General features: G+C 32.7%; 2 protein-coding genes across 4 annotated transcripts in view; one reads left to right on the top strand and one right to left on the bottom strand.

The window, feature by feature from the left end:
* The window catches only part of LOC125073943 (ALK tyrosine kinase receptor), a 36643-nt gene extending 18509 nt beyond the window's left edge, over positions 1 to 18134 (top strand). The window contains exons 10-29 of the mRNA XM_047685063.1: positions 268 to 427; positions 2836 to 2983; positions 3059 to 3205; positions 3848 to 4007; positions 4281 to 4460; positions 4819 to 4964; positions 5536 to 5647; positions 6040 to 6141; positions 6272 to 6485; positions 6554 to 6769; positions 7746 to 7913; positions 8549 to 8743; positions 8947 to 9065; positions 9543 to 9649; positions 10316 to 10399; positions 12396 to 12454; positions 14268 to 14362; positions 15294 to 15432; positions 15671 to 15821; positions 16172 to 18134. Of these exons, the coding sequence (XP_047541019.1) occupies positions 268 to 427; positions 2836 to 2983; positions 3059 to 3205; positions 3848 to 4007; positions 4281 to 4460; positions 4819 to 4964; positions 5536 to 5647; positions 6040 to 6141; positions 6272 to 6485; positions 6554 to 6769; positions 7746 to 7913; positions 8549 to 8743; positions 8947 to 9065; positions 9543 to 9649; positions 10316 to 10399; positions 12396 to 12454; positions 14268 to 14362; positions 15294 to 15432; positions 15671 to 15821; positions 16172 to 16828 (3359 nt within the window). The 3' untranslated portion in view covers positions 16829 to 18134. The remainder of the gene's footprint in view (positions 1 to 267; positions 428 to 2835; positions 2984 to 3058; positions 3206 to 3847; positions 4008 to 4280; positions 4461 to 4818; positions 4965 to 5535; positions 5648 to 6039; positions 6142 to 6271; positions 6486 to 6553; positions 6770 to 7745; positions 7914 to 8548; positions 8744 to 8946; positions 9066 to 9542; positions 9650 to 10315; positions 10400 to 12395; positions 12455 to 14267; positions 14363 to 15293; positions 15433 to 15670; positions 15822 to 16171) is intronic.
* A 6768-nt stretch (positions 18135 to 24902) lies between these two features.
* The window catches only part of LOC125074077, a 63982-nt gene continuing 62460 nt past the window's right edge, over positions 24903 to 26424 (bottom strand). The window contains exons 9-11 of one of the 3 annotated variants that reach the window (XM_047685319.1): positions 26390 to 26406; positions 26014 to 26078; positions 24903 to 25097 (exon numbers count right to left, since the gene is read on the bottom strand). In XM_047685319.1, coding sequence (XP_047541275.1) covers positions 26041 to 26078; positions 26390 to 26406 — 55 coding nt within the window. In that variant the 3' untranslated portion in view covers positions 24903 to 25097; positions 26014 to 26040. The remainder of the gene's footprint in view (positions 25098 to 26013; positions 26079 to 26389; positions 26407 to 26424) is intronic. The other 2 variants (XR_007120088.1, XM_047685318.1) reach the window with 2 other exon arrangements.

Raw genomic sequence — 26424 nt, 5'->3', positions numbered from 1 at the left:
GTAGTTTGAAGGATAGTGAGACAATGTTATTTCAAATTAAAGAGACATAACATCTTAGTTCAACAAGGGGCACTTGCGACGTATGGAATGGTTAATGTTTCTTATAGTGACAATGCTGGTGGTGAAGAGTTACCATCAGGTTGTTAAGTCCGCCTTTACTTACTGTGTCTATAAGAAAAAGTGTTTAATGTTTGGCTATAATTTAGGTCTTCAAAAAGCACAAAGATCTTCTACATTATAAGGTACTACTTTAATAAAACATTTTAGATTACCGTTTCTCCACCTGTGGTACCACGGGCCGTTACGGTCCGAATCAGACCATGTGTGACATCGCGTACAACAATACGCCCGTAGCGGTGACAGTGCTACAAGGCAAGCCTTACCAGGGGATACAAGTGTGGGAGGTGCCTAACGAAGGGCTATATACGTGAGTTGTTGGAGTTTTTATTGTTGCTAGTGGGTCGCCCGCGAAACGTCGCGTTTATTCTAAAGTTTTTTTTAGGAATTTCGAAATCTATGACAGATTTGGTTTGATTTCATTGTGAACTGCAAGTCACTCATATATATTTGGCGCCACAATTATGAAACCTTATTTAAATTAAATTTTTAATTTCAAGTAGTATTCATCAGTTCAGTTAGAATTGGAGTTGGTTGATAACAATTTACTTTAATTTTGTTTAAGTTGATTTTTTGTCTTATACAATCGTAGCACCGCATTCTAACCGGTCAGTAACTTTTTTCCGTTAAATCGTAATAATTTAGTAAATTGCAATCAAGAATCCCTTTTTAATTTTCCTGCACATCTACGGCTGGATCTCTTCAAAATTAGATCATAACGGATATTTTATGTGAAGCTATCGTCCCATAATCACTGGGACAAAAATCGGCTTACGCTATTAATATATAAGATATATATTATAATTACGTGATGCCAATTATTTATTTATAAAACTTTAACAGCGTTATTAAAAAATGGTATTAAGATTGTAGGGGTACTGGTCACTAACTAGTTTGTAGCTCTTTTTGATAATAAAATAACACTTACTTGTCGTCAAAAATTTAAAAATGAATTAAAAAATAAAATAATTACACTATGAATAGATATAAAAAAAACGAGGATAAATAAGGCATATTACTCAAAACAAGATTATATTAAAGATACAAAAAAGCGTGGACTTATAACCCGTTCACATAACAGTTACTTTACCTCTGGCTATTAAGTTGGCTAACTTGTGCGATGTGTTGTTATAGATAATTTCTAAAAATCCTTTGTATTAAATTAGAAAATCGTGATAGATGAGAGAATATTTGGTGGTAGTGGCAGAATGATATGAAGCTGTCCTTCATATAAAATACCTATTTACTTCTAGCTGAGCCAATTGGAGAATTATATTTCTAACCCCGTTACCATTGGTAGTCATATACCTACCTAATTTGGTGCAAACGATGGTAGTAGCTAGAGGAGACAGGCCCGTTGATGGATGTAGGCATAGCATGGCGTGATATACATATAATATATCTGTACCAATGCTCCTATACCTTGTGTAGTCATAAAAATATTTTTGTAACTATATAATTGTTTTTTGGTAATAAATAAAAACAAGAACGGATTGGTTAAAGCTTTTATTTAGAATAATAATGATCTAAATGGACTTCATCAGAAGAGAACGGAAAATCAGAAGTGCTATCAGACTCAGTATCCGAGGCATCGCTTACTTGTGTAATAATTTTTTTTCAATATCGTCGTCTACGTTTAAAGTCAATATCGATCTTTAACTCTGCTAAGTTTCGTTTAAGTTCGAACCTCTTTCCTGACTGCGTACATTTCGTGTATTTTATTTCTAACTCTTAGTTTTTATTAAATGTGTTTTTTTCTCCGTGTAGAGATTTTTCGAGACGTGGAAGCAGCAATTTCACCTTCTTTAGTAATGGTGCTGATGGTTTTCTCAGACAAACCTGAATTTTAAAAAGCGTTAATTAATAAACTTACAACATTTAATTTATATACTCTTACACATAATGGTACCGTTCACCATTAAATTAACGTTTTCACTTGTACGAACTTTGAAAATACTTTTACTAGATATCGTGTTTGCCGTGGATGGAAGGTGAATAATACCATGAATCACATTGGTACAAATCTATTCATTTGTAAAAATTGTAATTTTATATAATAATCATTAATCTTAAATTATAAAATTTCAGTAAAGTAGAGAATTATTTTTAAACATACGGGAATTGTTTAATAGCAGGTAACATTACTTTACATACCTGTCATGGCAACTAGCGGAATTACAGGACCTTTACTAGTTTTTTCCTTCTCTCAAAATTCACACACAGCTAGCACGATCTTTCTCCAACTACTCTGAATTCTTTTTGGCATGAATAAATGTAATAATCACTGAATTTATCATGTAGCTCGAGGAGCTCTGAACAATTAGACATTCAGTAATGCTAATGCCAGCCTAACGCGCAGCCTCTTTGATAAATGTCAGAGGTAAAATAACTGTGAACGGACTGTAGTATTTATTGACTTCTAGATAGACAGGATATATAAAAAAATAATAATTGTTGTTTACTGACATACTCTGTAATTAAAATGGTGGAACACTCTTTTCCTCGGTTTTTCTCGGTAAAATCTAATTACCGAACCGGTGATTGATAATTGTGAGTCTTACTCGTTGTACATCTTTGACATATGTATGTCATATTAGATCATTACTAAGCAGCTCACAAATCAAATTTAAAACGACGCTGTCTTCGGTCAATTAAAAAATACGTTCCACAAGCACAATGAGGCTAGAGCTCTCTCAGATGCAAACGCCTGTGCCGCAGCATCCTGGCGACGGGCGCGTCGGGCGGGCTGGGCTCCATGTGGGCGGGCGTGTCGCACGCGGCGCAGGCGCGCGGCCTGTTCGAGCTGCACCGCGGGGAGCGCCTCTACATGCTGCTGGGGCAGCAGGGCATGAACGCCTGCAAGAAGGTCGGCCTCGGCTCCGAATGCCCGGTGCGGTCATCGCGACAAGTGTCTTTCTAACTTCTATTATCTTTCTTTTAGACTCTGTCGGCGCAGGAGAGTCAGGAGTGTTCCAGGAGGGATTCCAATGAGACGGCTATCGTGTTCACGAGTAAGACGCACGAGGTGCGCAACACGCACGTGAACGACGGCGGGGGAGGGGGAGGGGGTGCTACGTTCGTCTTCCTGGTGAGTTTCGGTGGACGTAGCCTACCATATATTTCCATGCAATGTATCCAATCCTCCTAAGTTACATATACTTACTAGCATCAAATAGGACTATGTAAAAATAATTGAATACTTAAAATATTAAAATTACAAAAAAGTATGTTTGTATATTATGTTGTAAATATTGTATGATTGAATAATTTTTCTCCAAAAATATAAAATGTATGTATTACTTTTGGAAGCCTGACGTAACTATAATAAATAAATATTGGACACATCACATACATTACTCTGATCCCAATGTGTACTTGTGTTATGGAAAATCGGAATATTTATAAAAAAATAAATAAAAATAAAGTAACGACGGTACCACAAACACCCAGACCCAAGACAACATAGAAAACTAATGAACTTTTTCTACATCGACTCGTTCGGGAATCGAACCCGGGAACTCGGAGTGGCGTACCCATTAAAACCGGTGTACACATTACTCGATCACAGAGGTCGTCATGTGGAGCAATGTTTCGAGGAAACAAATATTATTATGTGAATATATTACCCTAATTATTAGAGTCATCTAGAAATTTCGATCAAGACAAATCAACCATTTTATATTGTATCAAAATTTAATCCATTTTATTAATTTATTCAATCTATATATAGCTGGACAAAGAAGGTCAGCCTATACCCTTGCTGGTGGGAGGCGGTGGAGGAGGTCTATCAGTGGGGGTTTTCCGGGACGATGGTTCCCAGCACGCTCGAGGACGAACAAATACCACGCCGGAATCTGGCTACATGTACGGCCAGCCTGGGAAGACTTCTGGTAAGTTCTATCAACATTATGATGTAGTCTAACTTCTACACACTTTTATCGTACCATATTTTTCATACAAACGTGAGGGTCATAATAACTTGGTTCCCAAGGTTTGAGACGTACCGAAGACGTAAGGGATGATTAATATTTCTTACAGTGCCAATATAATGGTGTGGTCCACTTACTATCAGTTGGCCCATTTGCCACTGAGTACCTAATTTAAATAAAGAACATTTTGTATAAATATAAATAATATAAACAAATACTTGTAAATAAATGTAGGTGCTGGCGGAGGATGGATATCTCGGCCAGGTCCGATAACGCCAGGCTTTGAACTGGTTCGTGGCACGTCCCTGAGGGAAGGAGGATTCGGTGGTGCGGCGTGTTCTGGGGGAGCACATGGGGGCTTTGGTGGCGGGGGTGGGGGATGTCTGAGAGGAGGTGGAGGTGGAGGATGGGTTGGTAAGTACAGATAAATGTTAAAATATCTAGTTTTCTGAATAATCTTAGTATATTATCAATTTGACCGTTTTACCATTAATATCTCTATTATTAGACGTTTATTGCCTTCTTTTCCTCGTTTTACTCATTTATCTTCCCTTGTTCGTGTGTGTGATCAAATCTTGCAGCTGAATTTTGGAACAGTTTTAGAAAACGGTTTAAGGTTTAAGTTTAGCCCATTTTTTTTTTTTGTTTTAGTAAAAATACATCTTAGTATAATAAATATCTTAATATGTTCCAAACTTGATTTTATCTTTCGCCTACAAGGTTATTTTGATGATACATGTAATTAATACCTAATTATCTCTTAATTACGTAGGTGGTAACACCAATGAGGGTGATGGGCAGCACGGTGGAGGAGGATGGTCATATGTGGACATCAGCCGGGGTATAAAAGAGTATGCGGAAGTCAATATGGCCTTGAGAACTGGCCCTGGTGAAGTTTTGGTGGTTCCGGCTATACATGTAAGTATAAAGTCCTACCATCACTTGGATATGATATAAGATTGTCTTCTTTTTTTGGATTTTCAACTTTCGAGATCGCTGCTCTTATTCATGCTCTCCCATTGGCGCAAGCTTTTAAGCAATGTTGTTCTCCTGCGCCCAGGCCTCCTCTGCCTGCCACCTCCTCCATGATATTTCGAAAGAGTTCCTATTACTTGGCCATATACCCAAAATATGCTAGCTTCCTTTCTTGTAGGAAATAGGTAAAGATATTTTATTATAATACCTTTTCCGAACAAAATTCCTCTCCTTTTAAATGAAGAATTTTACCTACGACTTATTCCAAGATATTCCTCCACTGCGGTCAATCATTTGATAAGAACAAGTGTCCTTACACTGTACTCTTTCACTCAAAAACATTCCAGATAGCTATTGAACTAGGCAAGTCCATACACCTTTTTTCGGAAAAGTAGCGAACTGAATCATAACTTCTTACGTAAATTAGACGAATGATTTGTGTGACGAAATTTACATTAATTTTAGCCATTTGTGTTAGCTAATCGAATCTATTAAAAAAAAATTCTTGCGCTAGAAATGCGGCTGCAACTACCGATGTGTCGCGATGAACGAATACAGGAGTGAAGTGAAGTGCTATTGCCCGTCGTCTTGGTCCACGGACGCCAATGATCCCACCAAGTGTATATGTGAGTGTTATAATCAGGCAAGATCAAGTCAAGCTGGTAGTCAGCTGATATTCCTTTGATAAAAATAATATTCAATGTAAAATTAAAATATAGCTTAGCTTTGGAGTAGTTTTACGTGACTTTTATTTTAAATAAGTAAGTTATCAATTAGCGGTTCCGAATTTAGATTATTTCGAGAAAAGTCATCAAGAAATTCAATAGCATCTTAGTGATTTTCTGAAAAACAATTGAAAAAATACTAGAGCTGATTATTTTCTGCGCTAGCTACAAAATTAACTGGTGTTTGAAGGTTTCGTTCGATATTTCGCCAAGAGAATCGTTCTTAAGGCGCTATTATAGGCGGAAATTGGAGGCTTTAGTCAAATGTTCATTCATTTTTTTATTATTTTTAGTGGAGGAAGGTTGGCCCCAAATGTGGCTGATAAGCCTTATAGTACTGTCTATCATCGTGGTGCTGTGTCTCGGAGTCATATTCGTGGTTTCACTTCATTTTTGTAAGTATAACATTAACACTTTTTTATTAACCAATTATATTACCTTATATCATTCCCCATATATAGCTCGCTAGTGATAAATAACACTAGTAAAGTCGAGAATAACACCAGTACTATGATTTATCCACAGATAATAAATATCAACGTAAGAAAGAGGAGGATCTGATACAGAAACAGATAAGACAGCAGGAGTTACAGCTACACAGATTAAGAACGGCTCCCGGTGGTGATAATACCCTGAACATGGCCTTCAACCCCCACTACGGCAGCGAGAGCTTCCTCCCTCAGGGGGTCGACGTCAGAGGACTGCCAAAGGTGGCCAGGGAGAGTCTGAAGCTCGTCAAGTAAGTTTTCGCTCCGTTATTTAGTTTGGGAATGAGAAGCGATTGCAATGCTGACCGCGTGCGCGCAGGGCGCTCGGGCAGGGCGCGTTCGGCGAGGTGTACCAGGGCCTGTACCGCCACCGCGCCGGCGACGCGCTGGAGATGCCCGTCGCCGTCAAGACGCTGCCCGAGCTGTCCACGGGGCAGGCCGAGTCCGACTTCCTCATGGAGGCCGCCATCATGGCCAAGTTCAACCACCCCAACATCGTGCACCTCATCGGCGTCTGCTTCGACCGCCACCCCAGGTGAGCTGATTCTGTAGGATTCGAGAACACTTATTTTATTTTATTTTATTTTTATTTTAAGAGGATCACCAACAGAAATTACAATTGTATTACATAGGTACTTAATATATAATTTACTCTCATGATAATTGTATTTCTTTTTATAGGTAATCACAGCATGCATCAAATATTTATTAATTAAAATTAGATATTAAATTTATTAATCATTATTAAAAAGAAATTAAATTAATTGACATTATTATTACAAAATTAGCAAATATAAAACGAAAAGAAAAAATGATAATATTGAAAAACAAATATGAAGCATTCATATAACATAATAATTATTATTAAAGAATTTTAATAATTTAGATTTAAAAACAGTTAGACTATCACAAGCTATATCAAGGCCAGAAATCTTCGAGGACAGATCATTGTAGGTGCTAGTCTGGCTTATGGGGAATACTTTCCTAAGTTTGACTTATATAATGGTATGTGGAATAAGCCGACTGGTTTCCTGGTCACTTTTACTGGAATGTTAAAATTAAATAATTGGACTATTGCTGAACAATCAATATTGTTGTTTAAAATTTTGTGCAAGAATATCATATCTGCGATGGTTCTACGTGACTGAAGTGATGTAATGTTAAAAATTTCCAGCTTTCTTTCGTAGGAATTGTCGGTTTTCATGCAGTTCGTGCGATATGTAAGATGACGCAACAGTCGCTTTTGTACTCTTTCTACTCGTTTTACATGAGTTTTGTAATGATTTTTTTTTTTTTAAACGCTATACGTCAAAGCCACCGAGCTGAACGAGGAACTCATTAGGAGATATTTTATTTGCCCTGCATAAAGACTGTACCTGTTGCTATGTTTTTTAGGCTCTCCTTTCCATTACTCGATCGTTTTATATTGTATGATGACTATTTTTCCATCGTCAAGATGAGATGAAGTGCAAAAAATAAAGTTTGGATAAACGAAAAAAATGTTCCTCCAGGTTCATAGTTCTGGAGCTGCTGGCCGGTGGGGATTTGAAAAATTTCCTCCGAGAGAGTCGTCCCCGACCGGAGAGAGCCAGCGCTCTTACCATGAAGGACCTCTTGCTTTGCGCGCTGGATATATGCAAAGGGTGCAAGTATTTGGAAGCAAAGAGATTCGTTCACAGGTTAGTTATATATTTGGGTGAAATATTCATAATTTTAATATAATTTTTATTTGAATGCCTGAACGTATGCTTTAACTTTTAAACATTAACGTTCCTATTGATTTTACGTGTTCATCAATACATTGTTAGCAAATATAACCATTTTCGACACAATTTTGTCGGTAAATCTGCACAAAATTGTTCTCTTGATTAATCATAATCATATGACTATTAATACTTTACGAATAGTCTTTTTCAACCAAAAGAGGACGAAAGCACTTTTGACATCAAATTGGCGTGAGGTCGAGAGCTTTAATAATCAATGATATTCATAATGGATTTGCGAAACAATTGCGTTTAGAACATTGAGGAAGCTGTTATTGGAACTTTGGAAGTAAAATTAGAGTAGATTCTTTAATCAAGAACTATCTGTAGTAAACAATATAGTCGTAGTTAGGCTATTATTAAATGGCATGTTATACGAAAATCTAAAGTTTGCTTATGTTTCATTCTTCTATTGGAATAGGCTTCAAATACGGTGGACCTCTTAAGCTCCAAAACTTCTCTTTGAGAGAGGTTACGACCTTTTTCCTCATCAGCTCTATTGTCAAAAAACAATATCACAGATGTCAAAAAATTCATAATGCAATACACAGGGATATAGCTGCGCGCAATTGTCTACTTACATCCCGCGGACCCGGCCGAGTTGTGAAGATAGCTGACTTCGGCATGGCCAGAGACATCTACCGTTCTGACTATTACAAGAAAGGGGGGAAAGCCATGCTGCCTATTAAATGGATGCCCCCCGAAGCCTATATAGATGGGATATTTACTGTCAAAACGGATGTCTGGTGAGAATTACTTGTTTATTTATAAAATATCATGTCCAACTGCATGGAAATATATATCCATAAGATGAAGCTACAAGAATAGTTTTGTTTTAATTCATGGCCCATTTCGTACAAATGTGACATATTTTTGCACGTTGCGAATGCTTTCTCATCGCTTATTACAAGGATTGAAAGTAATTCATAATTCGTCTAACTCTCCCCAGGTCCTACGGCGTGCTACTTTGGGAAGTCTTCTCGCTGGGCATCATGCCGTACACCGGCTGCGCGAACCGAGAGGTGATGCAGATGGTATCTGGTGGCGGGAGACTGGAAAAACCACCTGGTATGTTATCTTCTAAATATTATGGTACAGTTGACATGACGACCTCCGTGGTCGAGTAGTGTGTACACCGGTTTTCATGGGTACGCCACTCCGAGGTCCCGGGTTCGATTCCCGGCCGAGTCGATGTAGAAAAAATTCATTAGTTTTCTATGTTGTCTTGGGTCTGGGTGTTTGTGGTACCGTCGTTACTTCTGATTTCCATAACACAAGTACTTTAACTACTTACATTGGGATCAGAGTAATGTATGTGATGTTGTCCAATATTTATTTATTATTATTATAGTTGATTTTGTAACAAATATGCCAGTTAAGATAGGTGACGTCAGGGTTAAGCTTGTGACACATCATCAATTCCTTCTCCCTATCCTATAAAAATCCATTTTTTTAAATCATCACCGTTGTCTTCGTCTCGCTAATTATTTGTCGAAAAGCCTAAAGCATAATTTTTGAACATGAATTTTTTTCTTTTCCAAACAGGCTGCCCGCCTGACGTATACAGGCTGATGTGTGAGTGCTGGAACCCCGCCCCCACCGAGCGACCTTCCTTCGCTCAGATGTTCGACAGACTACAGAGATTAGTGCAGGCTAGTGTCATCTACATAATCAGTAACTGTTCATTTATATACTCGTTATGACAATAGATATGCTGACCATAAACAAATATACTTTGGTCTAGATTTTGAGGTGGCGACTTAATAAAAATTCCCGCGTAGAGTATCGAAATTATTTTTTTACAAAATAAAAAATTATATGGACCAAATTATTTGTATTATAATTATTGATGCAAGTGATGTTATTGAAACTCCACGATAAATATGATCTATTACTTAATCTAATTGGACCGTTAAAAACCGTGGACCAGATTTGGTCCATGGTTAAAAAGATGATGTCGTCGTCCTCACCGATTTCGATCAAGGGAGACTTGTCAACTACACAGGAGATGTGTCCTGACATTAATATTATCGTGCACGTGTGTGTGCACAAACACAGGTGCACGATCTATACCCTCGCTCTCATAATGCGATGGGAGGGCAAATCCGACACGACCGGAAAGTGTTCAGGTGGAGGATGAGGCTCTACGTGCTTTCCAAGACAGACTCCGGGCTGTCGTAAAAAAAAAATTAACCCAGAACCTCGGGATCAATGACCTTATATCTAGCCAGCCACTAGACCAACGAGACAATTATATCGATTTATTTTATTGATATATAAAAAATAATAATAATAATATTGTAACCAATCATTAATAGGATCCAGAAATAACGGACGCACCTCTCCCGCTTCTATGCTCATATCTTGCACCCCCTGAATTACCTGAAGCTAATGGACCACAGGTACGTAATGTCATAGGATAGAATATACTATGCAAATGGTATCAAACATAAATATAATTATCCTGATTGAATGGGCGATCACTTATCATATACCTACATTGACAATGATTGTCACCCATTGAAGTTTAACATTATACGGTTCACAGTTTGACAGTTCAGCGACTATCGATTATTGCAAAATTCCTGTATTCATTTACAATTTTATACTTCTTAAATTTAATACTTTTACAAGTAAACCAACTTCAAATTAAAAAAAAATAAAAACGTCATTCATATAAGTGCATAATTTATTATTACCGTAAAAGGCCTTTTTGCCGTTTTATTAAAAAAAAATAGCAGCCATTAATGTCAATTTATTCCATTTAGTTCGATTAATTTGTATTCAAAAAGTATTTTATAATAATTATTATCTAATAATAATGTTTACTCGTATTCTCATATTATTGGTTTAGATATTTTTTTGTTGTTTTTATTAGAAAATTACCATGAACATTTTTTTACTTTATTCGATACAAAAATATGAATGTTTGATACCATTTCATCTTAAGTTACCGGTCAGAACATTGAAACTAATATCTGTCTCGCTTTAACATGTAGTAATTCCTACTCGTCTCTAAACATCCATGTTAGTCCTGAGCTGAGTGATATTATATCATGGTCAGACGATTTTTTTTTTAAATAATTTATGGAATGGCTACATGTATAGCGTTCAAAAAGCCGCCATTTTATAATGAGCGGGAAATTCGAATATGGATTTGATAGTTTTGAATCAATGTATTTCGAATTTAGGCTTGTTGTTCAATAATTTTCACACAAAACAAATTGAATTTATTTATTATAATTAAAAAAATCTTACCAAATAATGTTTTTTATTAATTTTTTAATATAATCTATCTCTCAGATAATAATTTATGGATTATTTTATTGAACAACGAAAAGACATACTTTTTTATAAAAACATAATATAATTTAACTATTTAAATTTTAATTAAATATATTCACTGGAGTTTATCTGTATTTCAACACTATAATATAATAAAAATATACGCAGATTATGTAAAATAAATTGTCAATTTAAAAATGTACTAATTTGTAACTGTTTTTTTTTTTCTTTCCAAATGTTTTCGCTCTGGCTACTAGAAGCAAGTAACTGGATCCGATTTTTATTTCTTTTTAATTTTTTTTCCACGTCTTTCGGTGTTAGCGGTCCGATATTAAAAAGCGTGCTTGCGAGTGGCGCATGATCATACCATTTTATAAGTTTTTATATATTTTTTCTAACTCCCTCTCCTGAATGAAAATCGCGTAGAGATATAGATACCCAGTAGTTAGAGAGAGATTCATTGGAATGCTTTAATTTTTTCTTTTCACAAATATCATTTCATAAATTTAATAATGCATGACTGACATCGTTTATCAATAATATATAACAATTTTTCATTATTCACTCATGCTTCTACAACGTCATTTCAAAGAATCTCTTTTTTTACCGAAACATTTCCAAAATTTGAGTGTATACTTGCCTAGTAGCTATAGCGAGAATCTATACCTGTATTTTTCTTATTTTACCTTTATCCTATTAACTGGGTTTTGTAAAAAAAAAAAATCGAACGAAAAAATATATACATCAAAAAAATTATGACAAACTTTACAAAACCCAGTATCTGATGCACGCTTAGACCTGAAGTGGAGACTCAGGGAGATTTTAACATGAGCAAAACACATCCACGATGAGACGGTGCAAAAAACAGCACCACATCTTAAAACATATATATATCTCATATTTTTAGTAAGTCCATACGTTTACATATAACATCTATGACGAACTTTTTAGGGATTATATCAAATTACATGATATACGCAATATGTTTTAATTATTGTGGCAATATCGTTTGATATAATAACATAGCAAAAATTATAAAAAGTAAGTTTATGTATACGTGGTGTGTAACTGTAATGTTGGTCTCCCTGTGCGCTTACCTCGCGATGTTGGCAGCGCTCGGCGGGCGACTACCTCGTGCCACTATCGCCTCAGGACCAGCCGGGGGATGCTAGGTAACGATATTAGAAGATTGGCAGATGTTCTATTAGACTTATTGATAATGATGCAATTATTTATTTTGGTAGAATTCGTTCTTATTGTATATCCTCTCGCTGAAGATTGCGAAGTAATTTTTATAATTTGCTTGAACAAATTTGCAACTAGATTCATAGTATCTGATATACCTAAGATTTCCAAAAGGTGTGTTATCGTCTGTTATGGCTACCGGTTTTCCTTCTTTTTCAAAATCTTGAATTATAGTCACTAGAAATTACAAGATGGCTGATCTTTCTAAAATGTTTGATATTTGCTTTAGAACTGTCAGATTAATATTTTTAACTCTTACCAGTATGTGCGTGTGATTTATTTTTTACCAAATTCTGTGATTCAAATAGCGGAACAGAAGTAATTCTTGAGTTTCTAGCCAGTTCTTCTCGGTAGAATCTACTTTCTGAGCCAATGATTTACATTTTATTAATTAATGTTAAATGACTGATGATTTATAATTGTTTCTTGAGTTCACTTGAATAAAGATTATTTTAGTTTTTTATACTTCATATTTAATATATGACCAAAAAATCGACTAAGTAAAATCAAAACATCAAAATACATAAGAAAAGACAGCAATACGATTTAAATAGAAAACCGACGTTACTTTACAAATACATAAACTAATTTTCGCATACTGTATTCCAATAATTATTATATTAAATATAAACAAACCTTAAATTTACATATTCTAAGAGATTTTATAACAGCTCTGATATAATAAGCGCTACAAACATTTCTGGGATCAATTCTATTTATAATACAGTACTATTCCACTTTTACAACTAATTATATCGACTTTAATTGTATTTTCATTCAATGACATTTTCACGAATCCTCGTGATGGTTATAATGATTATTTTAGATTTCTACCAATGGCGTCAAAATGTATCTTTATTCATCCTGTTATTCTAATTGGCTATATATCGTTTAGTAAAGACATTTTAGACAGTTCTTTTAGTAAAGACATAGATATATTCATGAATATAACGACTTCGTACCAAAATGTTCTATCAAAAGATCAATTCGAATTATTAGCGGTTTAAAATGAAACGATAATTTAAAAACAAATAATGACTGCCAGTCTTCTTCTCTATTTAACATTCATTTTATTTCTCAATTAATATTCCAAATTAAGCTACAGTTGTTCCCCATTACTGTTGTCATAACTGCAACTGATCCTTGTGATATCTTTGAAAATTAAAAAAAAAAACTTTCCAAATTAAAAAAAAAAAATCTTTAATTTACAACCAAGAAAGTATATTATGAGCGCATGTTGATTTAAAATAATTTTCAAAGATACACTTTCAAGTATTTTAAACTTTTCCTTTACTTAGTTAAATGATTGCTGTGATCAAGTAAAATGTTATTGGAAATACAAAACTATGGAAAATAAGGAAAATTTTAAAAGTTACGTACCCAATAACAAGTCTCATAATTGCTCTACAGACGAGCTATGGCATGCTTAGTGAGCCAAACCCTATTGATTTTCTTCTAAATAACAATCGGCTAATATCAAAATTAAATGCTATAAAGTTTCATGCAAAAAACAAACCATTTTAAAACACACACTCAGTTATTTGTATAACCCAAAAATGCCTTCGAAAAAACCTTTTACAAACTTTCTAATAAACAAATGCCGATAAATTTCGTCCAAAAATATTTTTCTATGATATTAGACACGTTGACAAGCATTTTTGGGTTATCCATTTTTACGTTAAAAAGAATTCACAATTGGAATGATATTGTGGACGGAAATGTAATAGAAAATTGTTTTAGCCCAATGGATCCGTTGGTACTTCATAGCAAATCGCTAACGGCGACACAAGAGAAGGCAGAAATAGAGGATTCACAATATCAACATCTTCTGAAAGGTATGGTGCTAGTATCTCGTAATTTATACGAAACGCCTTTACTTAAGTAAAAACAAAACCAAACGATGATCTAAATTACTATTAGTTAAGAAGATACATTTAAGCTAAGCTAGAACGATTCAAATTGTTTTGAAAATAATTGACTATAACTGGTATATGCAAAAGCGAGAAGGACTATACCTTTTATCGTTATGAAAAATATTTATAACAGGATAGACTTGACATATAAATTTTTCCACCGATTTTGAATTTCTCGTTTATGTATTTCAAAATAAGATCAGGCTTAGATTTCATACATTAAGATATTATCAAATGTTTATGACATACTTTCAATAATAATTTATAGACATTATTTTTCTATGCTCAACACAAGCTAAAATTAAATTAAAAAAATATATATAAACGAGTCGCCTGTGGAATATCAGGAAGAAAATATAAATATAAATATAAATATTGGACAACATCACATACATTACTCTGATCCCAATGTAAGTAGCTAAAGCACTTGTGTTATGGAAATCAGAAGTAACGACGGTAACACAAACACCCAGACCCAAGACAACATAGAAAACTAATGAACTTTTTCTACATCGACTCGGCCGGGAATCGAACCCGGGACCTCAGAGTGGCGTACCCATGAAAACAAAGAGGAGGTCGTCAAAAAAAGAACTGAACATTACAACAAATTCCAATTCAAGGCAGCCGACTATAAAATTCTTCAGGTCTAAAAATAAAATCTTTGCGCATGTTTAAAATGTACAATTATTACAAATTAAGACGGATCGAATATCATGTCAAGGTTACTAATTTTTGTCGAAACGTCGATCAAGATAACAATAAAACATTAGATTCCAGTTAAAATACTTGGTACTTATAACCTTTTATTAACTTAAATAAATAATACCTGTTATTTAACTCCTTAAAATCTCAGCATCACAAGAATATGGCAACATTCCAATGGCGTCGTTGGGCGCGAACGTGACCGTCAGCGCAAAACGCGACGTCTCCACTGCTGCCAACGTGGAGACAAGGACCAACACAAAATTTCTGCCGTCTAACTCGACTGACAGGTAGCTCACTGATTTCGGATGATATTAAAACATTTCAAATGTGAAAGGATGATATTCTTTATCTATTTTAAATAGTTAGACACACTGGCAAATGGGACACCATTTAATAGACATTGTTACTGTCTGAAATATTAGCAATCCCTTATACGCCAACTTTACCAAGTAAGTTAGTAATAACTTTAAATAATAACGGAAAATTTCAAGGCCATGGATTTAACTGTGTAATTTATCTTCAAAGGTTATTAAGTTCAGTGGAAGGCACATCAATGGACGACGATACGGCCTCAGAGACAGATGAAAAACCCGCTGTCTGGGAGACTTCTTTCACCGAAATCAGACCCAAGACTCCCTCTGTTGAACCCGCACTGAGCACAGACCCTGGACCCATCGTGAGCTAATCTACCTTTATATTTGGCAGTATACTGCTATGAACAGTGGCAATATTAGTATATTTTAATGTTAGGATTCAAAACCAAAATGAAGGTCGTCGATATTTTGATAACTATGACTTTTATGATCAAGAATGAGAACTACCGTAAAGTATATGTGTGTTATTGCACACTTGGGACAGTAGCATAATCTATAAATCTATGTTTTGCTTGGCTGAGTATCTAGTATCGCTCATGCCTTATCAGTTTGGCTCAGCTCTTTAAAATGTATTTTATATCATCAATTTTTTCCTTTCATATGTGTTATCACTTCGAAAAACAAATATTTTAATATAATTACTTATTAACAGGTCGACAAGCTTATAAGCATAACGCCAACATCACCAAAACCTCCAGACAACGTCCTGTCCCAGGCGATAGAGTCTACTGTCATCGACAAAACAAATATCAGCTCTCTCACTGTTGACAAGAAAGCGGCGCCAATCGCTTCCCCCGACCCCCCTCGGATAAACGCCTGGAACAAAGATCCTCCAAAACTGTTGCCCAAAGCGAAACCACTGTGCTTAGACGCAGCTCAATTGGAACAAAACTTAAATGCTCTGAAGAAAAACAGCGGTTCAGTTAACTTAACGACTATGAATACAATGAGAATTCTTCCGCCTTATATAAACGTGGTCACTCCGAATAAATTGTCAGAATCGAAGACGATTCAAATCGACCCGAAGAAAGCGGTTATACACGACCTCCAATCACCCCAGGAACCCGAAGCGAAGGATGATAAAGGAAAGTTGAAGCAATCGAGTTCCGCGGCGAGCCTGCTAAATGGACCCATGACAGACGTACCTTACGCCGACAGCGATAATGCGTCCTCGAGCTCAGGCAGTAACGCACAGAATATGGCTAATAATAAAAAAAATAAAAATTACCCCGAAATAGTGATTGGAAGTAAAAAAGTTATTAAACAGGGTAGCAACGGGGAATTCGGTGAATCGGAAATTAGTTGTTAAGAACACTAAAAAATAAAATGGCCACCTATCGAACGTCTAATTATCTTGTGATGAAGTGAAGTGTCGCCGTTTGGACGTTTTTAAATTAGGAAAAATGCATATATTGCCTCTGGTTTGTAAATATAAAGTACGTTTTTAATAAATAACATTCAATGTGAGAATTGTTTTTATCAATTGTTGTTTTGAATACTTTTCAATCTATGACAATCTGTTAAGTTTGAATTGAGATTTTATTTAAAATGCTTCCTAAGTGCTTAGTATTATAAATAGTTTATTATGGTTGCTCAATTTGCTCAATTTGTTGCCAAATTAGAACAATAAATTTAGATTTTTCTATGTAACCACAAAGTATAGTTATTTCTTATTGATATTTTTGTATATTTGGACTCGCTTGGGTAGCAAAATTTTGAAATATTTTTAGTCTATATCATACAACATGACCACAGCCGGACATACGCACACAGTGGTACTTACTATAACATTTTAGTAATATCTGTCACATTAAATTTAGAAAAGAAATTTATAACTTTAAGCGAATTTCATTTAATGAGTTATATACACAGATAATATATTAAAGACATATATTTTCATTTTATACTCTATGGCTAATTGAGTTATAATTAAATATTTGTTTTATTTAATCTATGCCAAAGTGATTAATTAGAAAAAAGTAGTAAAGCTTACATATTTGTAAATAATATATAAAGTAGTAATTTGTGTAATTCCGCCCCGGCTAAGATATAAAATGAAAATAACGTATGTTATGTTAAATTTAGATGTAGAGAAAAAGCGTTATTTTAATTTTATTTATATTATAAAAAATATGTTATCTGTGGTGTCGATGTTTTCGTTTGACGTATATGAACTAAAATATTAAACCGTTAAAGGTATTAGAAAATAATTATTGTAGGATATTTCGAAACGGTATTTTGCAACAATTTTAATTTTAATTTTTGAAACAAGAACATTTTCAATATATAATATTATTCCATAATAGTTTTATCCAGGCAGCACTGTTTAAAAAAGGGAATTTTACATTGACAGCCCAAGGTGGTTAAAATATAAAAAATAAATGTAATAGTTTTATTATACATAATATATATGTCATATGAAAAATATGTGTGTAAGTTACATACATGGATGCTTTAATTAAATTTTAAGATAGAGTTATAAGTAAAAAACTATAGAATGAGTTTTTATTTGAATGAAGTTATCGTTTTTTCATCAGAGTAGTGCCAAAAAAGCCACAGCTTAAACTTGCATTTATTATTTAATCTGTTTAGGCACGAAATGACAGGGTATTTTGATTTTATTTGAATTGGTTTAAAGTGAGTTTATATATAAATATATAAATTAATGTGAAAAAAGCATATTATGTAATTATTTGTAGTATATATTTTAAGATTCTTCTCTGTTAAATACCCGTCTATAATTTATTGTACAGATTTAAACATGTTAGTTATAGGAATTAAAATTTTCATTAAGATTTAAATATATACTACGAAAAAAAAATTACATTATACTATATAAGTATTATTTAAGGCACGGTTTTAATTGTTGAATGAATTTAACGTAGATCTAAACTAAATTGTTATTATGTGTTTCTAAATGACTAGAGTCGATGGTATTACAGATGTTATCTGTAATATAATACAGATAATATAAAAAAAATAAAATTATATATTTGACAGACCTTTCAATTATCATAACAATACAATGAAGTATTGTTCTCTTTAAGTTTGTAAATTATATGTCTTAACGTCATAAGAAATCCCGCCATTTTAACAGCCAAAAAAATTAACGAAATTATTTTATAATTATTGTAAGTAAGTATTAAGTATTTTAAAATATAAAATTACGATTTTAAATAAATAATATGTTTAACAATAAACGTTTGTTATAGTGCGTTTAATAATAATTTTAATTATAAGTTGGTGTTAATTTTTTTAATGCGCACAAGGCAAGCAATGATTATTTAAAAAAAAAATCTGAAATACTATCGACTCGATAATATTACACTTCGTACCCCGCTTTTAACGCATTTTTTTTTTGTTTTGTTTTATTTGAAATAAGAATTCGCACTAAAGGTACGGTATCAAAATAAACTGTATCTTCTTCTAGGGAAATTATCAAAATTGTTTAAATTGTTCAATAAATTATAATTCAAGAGTAATTATAGCGGAGTTTGTTTGTTAAAATTATATTTTCACGCATATACGTTAAGTAAAATTCCGACGGAGTTATAAAAAACATACTAACATATATTTTTAGTTAAAATACAATTTCTTATAATTATCATTTAGGCGTTGGAAATTGTCGATGTATCAGGTTTTATTTTTTTAATTATTTTTTATCAATGATAATGTCTCCACAGACTTTTGAGTGTGCTATTTTCATGTTTCCGTTAGTTTCTACATATAAGTACAGAAAACTATATATATATATATATATATACAAAGATTTAAATAAATATAATTGTAACGTCTTTATATTGAGAGCCGTATAATATAATATAACCTACTGAGTTAAGACCTCTCCGTTCGAAGATTAAATGGGTTTGCGCGCCATCCATCGATTTTACGTGATATTGTTAATACATACAGTTATTACTGAGTCTCAGCTTTAAGGGGCCCAAGGTCTTAGTCTCGTCCTGGACTCCTCGCATACATGCCAACGGACCTACCGTTTCCGTCGGTATACAAGCGAACTCCGCTGTATTTAATAGAACCTTGGAATTATTTTTTAATTTAGTTTTATCGAATATTTTTATTAATTTTAATTTCAGGGTGTTTTAATTATTTTATTGTATTATAATAAAAAAATAATTTTGACTACAGCTACGAACTGCGCAATTTTTTTGCGAAGTTAATTCTAATAATATTTAATATAAGTGGTCCATTTTCTTAGTTCGTAAAAATATTATTGTAACAAGATTGATGTCAGTTGTAAATTAAATTGTTTGCAAATAAGTGAAAATGGAAGTAATATTTGCTTTATATTTTTTGCTCATAGATCGAAAAAACACATTTTAAAAAATAAGGGAATGAAAATTGACGTGCACTAATAAAAAAATTCGAAATAAGAATATTCCAGTTCAGGATTCTAAGTAGCCAAACACGAGAACAATTTTGAATGAAGCATTTACATTGGTTTAATTTATCTCTCTATACTTTTTAATTAAAAAATAGTCAAACATTTTAAAATAAAATGCAAACACTTTTATTACTGTCGCTTGCTTCACATGACTGATTTTAAATAATTGAAATTGTATAAATCGTTTTATAAAAAAAAAAAGAAATAAGTTATTAAGAAAGACCTAAAGCTATTAAAAATATTACAAGTCGTGTGAAGTTCCTTTAACTCTTCTAACGAATAACGTTTTATCGTCACTTAAACTTTGCTCAATTTAGAATAATTTGGTTTCAATTAAAAAATGTAACTTTTTTTTTTTTAATTACACGAGAATTGTGGTTGTGACTTAATATAGTACTGGCAAGAAATTTAAAAGTTCCTTTTTTAAAAAGTGACAGTGAAATGTTATTCACATATTTATTTCATATTCTTACATTAGTCAGTATGTTTGAACAACGAAATTAAAAAAATAATAACACATCGTTTTATTTTCAAACAATTCTTTTTGTGAATAAATATTAGAAATAAATTCTAAATTCTGTATGCATGCTGTATGCAACAACAAGTATGTATGAATAAAATATATAAGTACGTGAAATTATATTAAAATGATGTATTAAATTAAAATAAAATTCTAATAATAAATGTAGTTTCGTGTTTTTTTATTTAATAAACTATCTACCCGAATTAGGGTCTACCATTTAAGCTTTTACATCGTAATATAACGTAACTATTGATTAACGCGACGCCTGCTAGAAGCACCCAGTCAGTATGTCTTTTTCAACAAATTCAACATAATATTTATGTTTCAAAAAATTAATTCAATTATTATACGATTAAGCCTTTGTCACTCAGAATATTAGAGAAATCTTTTTTTTAAATCTGTTATTTTTTCGTATTTATCGCGTTGAGACAGACAGACAAATGGATGTTATTTTATGATATGTACTTATTGAAATAATTTGAAAAAATTCCACGGCTTTTCCCCTGGTATGCAAACGCCACTCCTGTTAATACTTACTACTAGTCTTCGAATAAGTTGTGATCGAAGTTGATCACCATATATCGAAGTGTTGATCGAAGTCCACTGAAAGTAAGTGAATACATGTTCTAGGATTCACTTTTATTATAAATTTTAGTTTCTTGTTTTGTTTATCTCTTAATACAATAAATATATGTATGTGTATTAATTAAAAAAAAGTGTTAATAATTTACTTTTAAGCTATCCGGCACAAACCCTTTCATATTAAAAGGTTCTGGCGACACTGAACTAATCAAAGACAAGATTTGGCCATAGACAATTTTACCAATTTTTATAGATTTGATAAATTCCTATCAATCGCGACTTTACGGTAAATGCCTGTAAATATTCCACTGCAAGGTCACCTTTCCCTTTTGAGGAGAAGGTTTGGTGCTTATCCCACCACGGTTAAGATGCACGTATTCTAACCAATGGGCGATCTCAGCCTCTTATATAAACTTTTTAATAATTACATATTCTGTTCTAATCTGATGCATATAATATCTTTTAGAATGCCAAGAAATCGTTGTGGTCTATTTAAAATTAACACAATGCACTTTGGAAAATATGCGAACAGGCTAACGTCCCTACAATGAGTTGTCGTTAGCGATCAAGGATTTAAATTATCATAATCGAATGAATAATAAAACATTCGGTTTTTTATCCGTCACACTTCAAGTTTTGATTATTAATCCAAATTATCCTAACACATTTTCTAAGCTTTGTTTACACATACGACCACATAATTTATCTTTTGAACTATATTTTATAAACTTTGAATAAAACTTCGGCTATGACCGTCGCAAGTTTTATCATGTCGTAATGTCCTATACTTAGAAATAACTTTTCTTTTTTTTTTTTGTTAGAATTTCAGAACGAATAAATACATGAATTTTAATTCAAAGGGAACATCGTACTATGTAAGAAGATCATATAGATACTGTTTGATCGGCAATAACTATTTGATTAGGATGGATTGGATTACTGCACTGGTTCTGCGGCAGTGGCCACGGGTATCTACTATCTACCGTGCGTCTAGGGTTGCCAGGCGTCCGGATAAAGCCGGAAATAAAATAAACGGTGTCCAGCTTGGCTGGCTTTTGTTAGGCTTTTTATATTATATTTATTTACTACGTGCGACCCGCGACGGACACATTTTCTATATTAGGCAAGGCATTTAACGCTTCGAATGACTCTTCATTTTGCTAAATATTAATTAAAACCTCAAAAATCTATATATAATCTATATTATAAATGCGAAAGCAATGTATGTCTGGAAATGTAAAACCACTGAACCGGATTTTATGAAATTAGATATGAAGCAAGATTAAACATTTGTATTGTAAGTATATACTTTTCTATTAAAAGTTATACAGAGTTGTTTAAATTTTAAATGGTTTCTTAAATAGTATTGATATTGAGACTTTATCATCTTGTTAAATCTTACTAATATATCCCAAAGTTACTATTGTGATATTGCATCATACGTCACGACCAATCAGAGTCGAGGATAATCCTCGAGCGGAGTCAAGACGTCATATTAACGTTTTGGCGGGAAATATTTAGTGTTTAGGTAATCTGTGACGGGAATTTGAGTAGTGTGTAATAAACAAGATGGAGGCACGGTATCGAGGTGGAACATTGGAAAAGTTAATATTAAAATAATAATCTTGTTAATTGGAGTGACATCGGTGTCGCGAGCCTGCTTTCATTGATGTTTCATATTAGCAAGTGTAAATTAATAATTGTAAAACTTTAATTAAATTGTACGAAACAGTTCATTACTTTGATTTGTGCTCACATTCAATCCTGGTGAAGCTCACCTAACTTGTAACTAGTGTTGCATATCGATAGTCTATTGGTAGTCTATCGATAGTATTGTCACGTGTCAGAGTTCCCCATTGAGCAATACTATCGATAGTATTGCAAAAATTATTACTTTTAACCTAAACTATCGATAGTCCAAAACTAATGATACTATCGATAATATCAATAGTATCGCTGCTACCGAAGAAATATCAATAATATCAATAGTATTGATCGAATCGATACTATCGATAGTACTTTCTATATCCGGAATAGTTTTCGAGTTCAACTATCGATAGTCAAACTATCGATAGTTCTGCAACGCTGCCTGTAACCACATACGATGATGTCGAGGATGATAATGGCGACATTCAAGTTAAAACATTTTAAAGAAAAAGGATTAAAAGAAAACATTCGTTTTGTTTATAATTCGTTTTATTTCCTTGATAAAACAATACTTTTATGAAATGCTAAACATCAACTATTATAATATAAACTCTACGGTTTGCTTCGAGCGTTGTATTATACATTTTAACCCCAAAAATTAGAAGCCAGGCTTACTACTGTTCACGGATATACTCATATTTGAGTAATAACTCTTTAGAGAAAGGTTTTAACAGAGAAGGGTGAAGCGGTCTATTTTTATTATATTTAATACAGCAGAGAAAATACAGATTATAATACCTATAATTACTATGAAAATTGAGATCATTTTCGGACGAATTCAAGACTTTAGAAAGATTTTTTTTTTGTCAACCACTTCACTCCACTCAAGTTCAGAAAGCTTAAAGCGTAAAATACGAACAATTTATTCGTTAATTTAAATAATTTGTACAAACGAAAAAACAATACTGGACTTTATTAATCTCTGGAATTTAACTTAAATGAAAGCGTAACTTACATTATTCATAAATTATATTTGCATTCTGATAGGATGAGTATTACTTTTATATATTATAGTAATTTGTTTTTTTTTTATTATTTGCAAAATACAAAAATAGAAATTCGTAAATTAACAGTTCTATACGAGCGACGAATAAATGTATAATTGTGTTTATAAAATTATTTCATAATAAAACATTAACAATAGATAAATTCATAGAGCAATGATAAGTTTTTTTTTTTTTTTAATTATTATGCCTTACGTCGAACCACGCTAACAAACGGTTTTAGAAAAAATCTATTTTTAGTGGACAGCTTTTAGAATAATTAGGCGTATCATTTGTATGATTTTAAGATTAATTATGTAAGTTTATTTGAAAGCCGCTGTTTAGCGTAGTGTGACTTGAAAATAATTTCATAATATCAATCCTTTTTACTTGTACGGTATTATAAGAAAAAAAAATGACGTAAATACTGCTGATAAAATTCGACGAAGCATTTTTATTTAACAAATACTGACAGCATCATCTTTAACACAACTAAAGAGCTACTAATATAAAGGTACTCCTTTAAAATTGAAATGAAAAATAACGGTTTTATCTGTAAATATCGTTAAGGGGGTGATTAGTAAAACATTGCTATCTTTTTCATTCGCATGTCAAATCAATTGCAACAGACAGAGAGAAACATATAAACGTTTTTTTTTTTTAAAATAAGGCCGTATGTTTTTGAGATGACATTTGTACAAGTAATACGATTGACGTTTAAATAAAAAAAGGACATTATTGAAGTGATACCTCGTGTGATGTTTCAATTTCGCTACTACATACTAACTAAAGCTTAGTTTATTAAAATTAAATAAATCGATGTATGAATGATATGAGCAACTAATTTATTATATTTTTTTTATATACTTACTAATATAATAAAAAAATGAGAGTCAGTCCGTTTCGAAGACTACTTGACTTAACGGATATATCTTAATATATAATATCTAATTAATTAATTACATAAGTGCATATGATATAACAATTCCTATAAATACGACTAAATAACTTTTACAAAGTGTACTTTCGTAGACGAAATATAATAATAATAAAAAAAATCATATGATATCGTATTGTGCGATAAATAACCGAAAAATTGCATCGTCCCAAAATCAACGACAAAAACCATCAAATTTTTGGCGGCAAAGTTTGACATTGACATCCGTCAGTGTCAGTTACGAAAGCGGTTACTGCAGATTATACATTTGGTTCCATCCAGCGGTCGGAGTGACGCACGTGGCGCTCGTCGGTCGTCTAGAAGTCGTTATCGCTCGAGGCGTCGCCGGTCTCTGCGAGGGCGGGCGGGGGCCGCGGGGCGCGCGGGGGGACGCGCGCCGCGCACAGCACCGGCCCGTGGAACGACTGCGAGCGCAGGACGTTACTGCCAAACCAAAGCGTACGATCACTCGAGCTGTTTCACACGTTGCAAATTAACCCGAAGCACGAAAAATAATTATTTATTTAATTTCGTTATTTATGTCATATTTTAAGCATATTTAAGTTTGTTAAAATAATTATTTTATTTAAAATATTTCGTTTAAAATATAAAGCGATACATTTATAAATGTTAATAATTATATTTATATTAAGCTATAAAAGCGTATGTAAGTTACAAACTTTAATTTCAATAAAGCATAACATTATATATAAAGCATATATGTAATTCAAGTATCTTGATTTTTCATTCAAAATACCTAGTACTAATTGAATCTAACTAAACTTTAAATAAAGCTTACCCTACACGAACGATACAAATATAACAAGGTAACTAAAAAAATAAATAAATGAAAAACCAAGATGGTAACAAGCTGAAAATTGTGAAAAGCGTGTATTTAAGCTTTTGTTATATTGTGACAGGAAATCCAAGTGGCAGAAGGTACTTATCAATACTATTTTCATGGAAAATGCGATATATTACTATTGTAAAAATTATTATGATTATTTCTAATTCATTACATTACATGTTTTAAATTACCTTTAATCATATGAAAACCATAATGTATCTGATAATTAATAGATGAAAAATAAATCAATAGCAATTAATTCATAGTAACAGATTTTGTTAAAAAAATATATTATTTACTCGAAACAAATACAAGTATCAAAATCTATATTTTTAAATATATATGTATATTTGTCAAATTACACGAAAAAAAAAATCATGACAATCCTTTTTCAACTATTTTGCTGCTATATTTATCATATATTTTTTTTAATATAACGCACACATATCGCAAATTCCATACGATTTCCACCTACACCATTTCCCGCCAAATCAGCCACTCTTTACAACTGACCTCAACAAGATGGCTGCCATTGACACTTTATCCAGAATTGCATGCATTTTGACATCTGTCACGCTCTAAAATATTACAACAATATTTTAATAACTCCTATTTGTAAACCTATATTAAAACATATACGTTAAAAAAATATTTAAAAAAAAATATATATAGCAGAAATAAATCACTTTACAATAATGCAAAATAATGTTTCGTTTCTATTTATTCTACTCAGCGATATAAAAATTTATATCAGTATTTAAAAAAAAATATATATGTAGCAGTTTATATAAATCTCGTTTGTAAACTAATAATTAAACGTACAAGTCTATATGGATGTTGAAATAATAGGATAATATGGTATTACGTACACCATTTTTAATTTTATTACCTTCTATATTCCAGTACCTAATAAACAACGGATAT

The sequence above is a fragment of the Vanessa atalanta genome, chromosome 26, assembly GCF_905147765.1.
Source record: "Vanessa atalanta chromosome 26, ilVanAtal1.2, whole genome shotgun sequence".
In the NCBI taxonomy this organism is placed as follows: domain Eukaryota; kingdom Metazoa; phylum Arthropoda; class Insecta; order Lepidoptera; family Nymphalidae; genus Vanessa; species Vanessa atalanta.
Note: the sequence above shows the minus strand (reverse complement) of the source record. Positions and strands in the feature narration are given on the sequence as shown.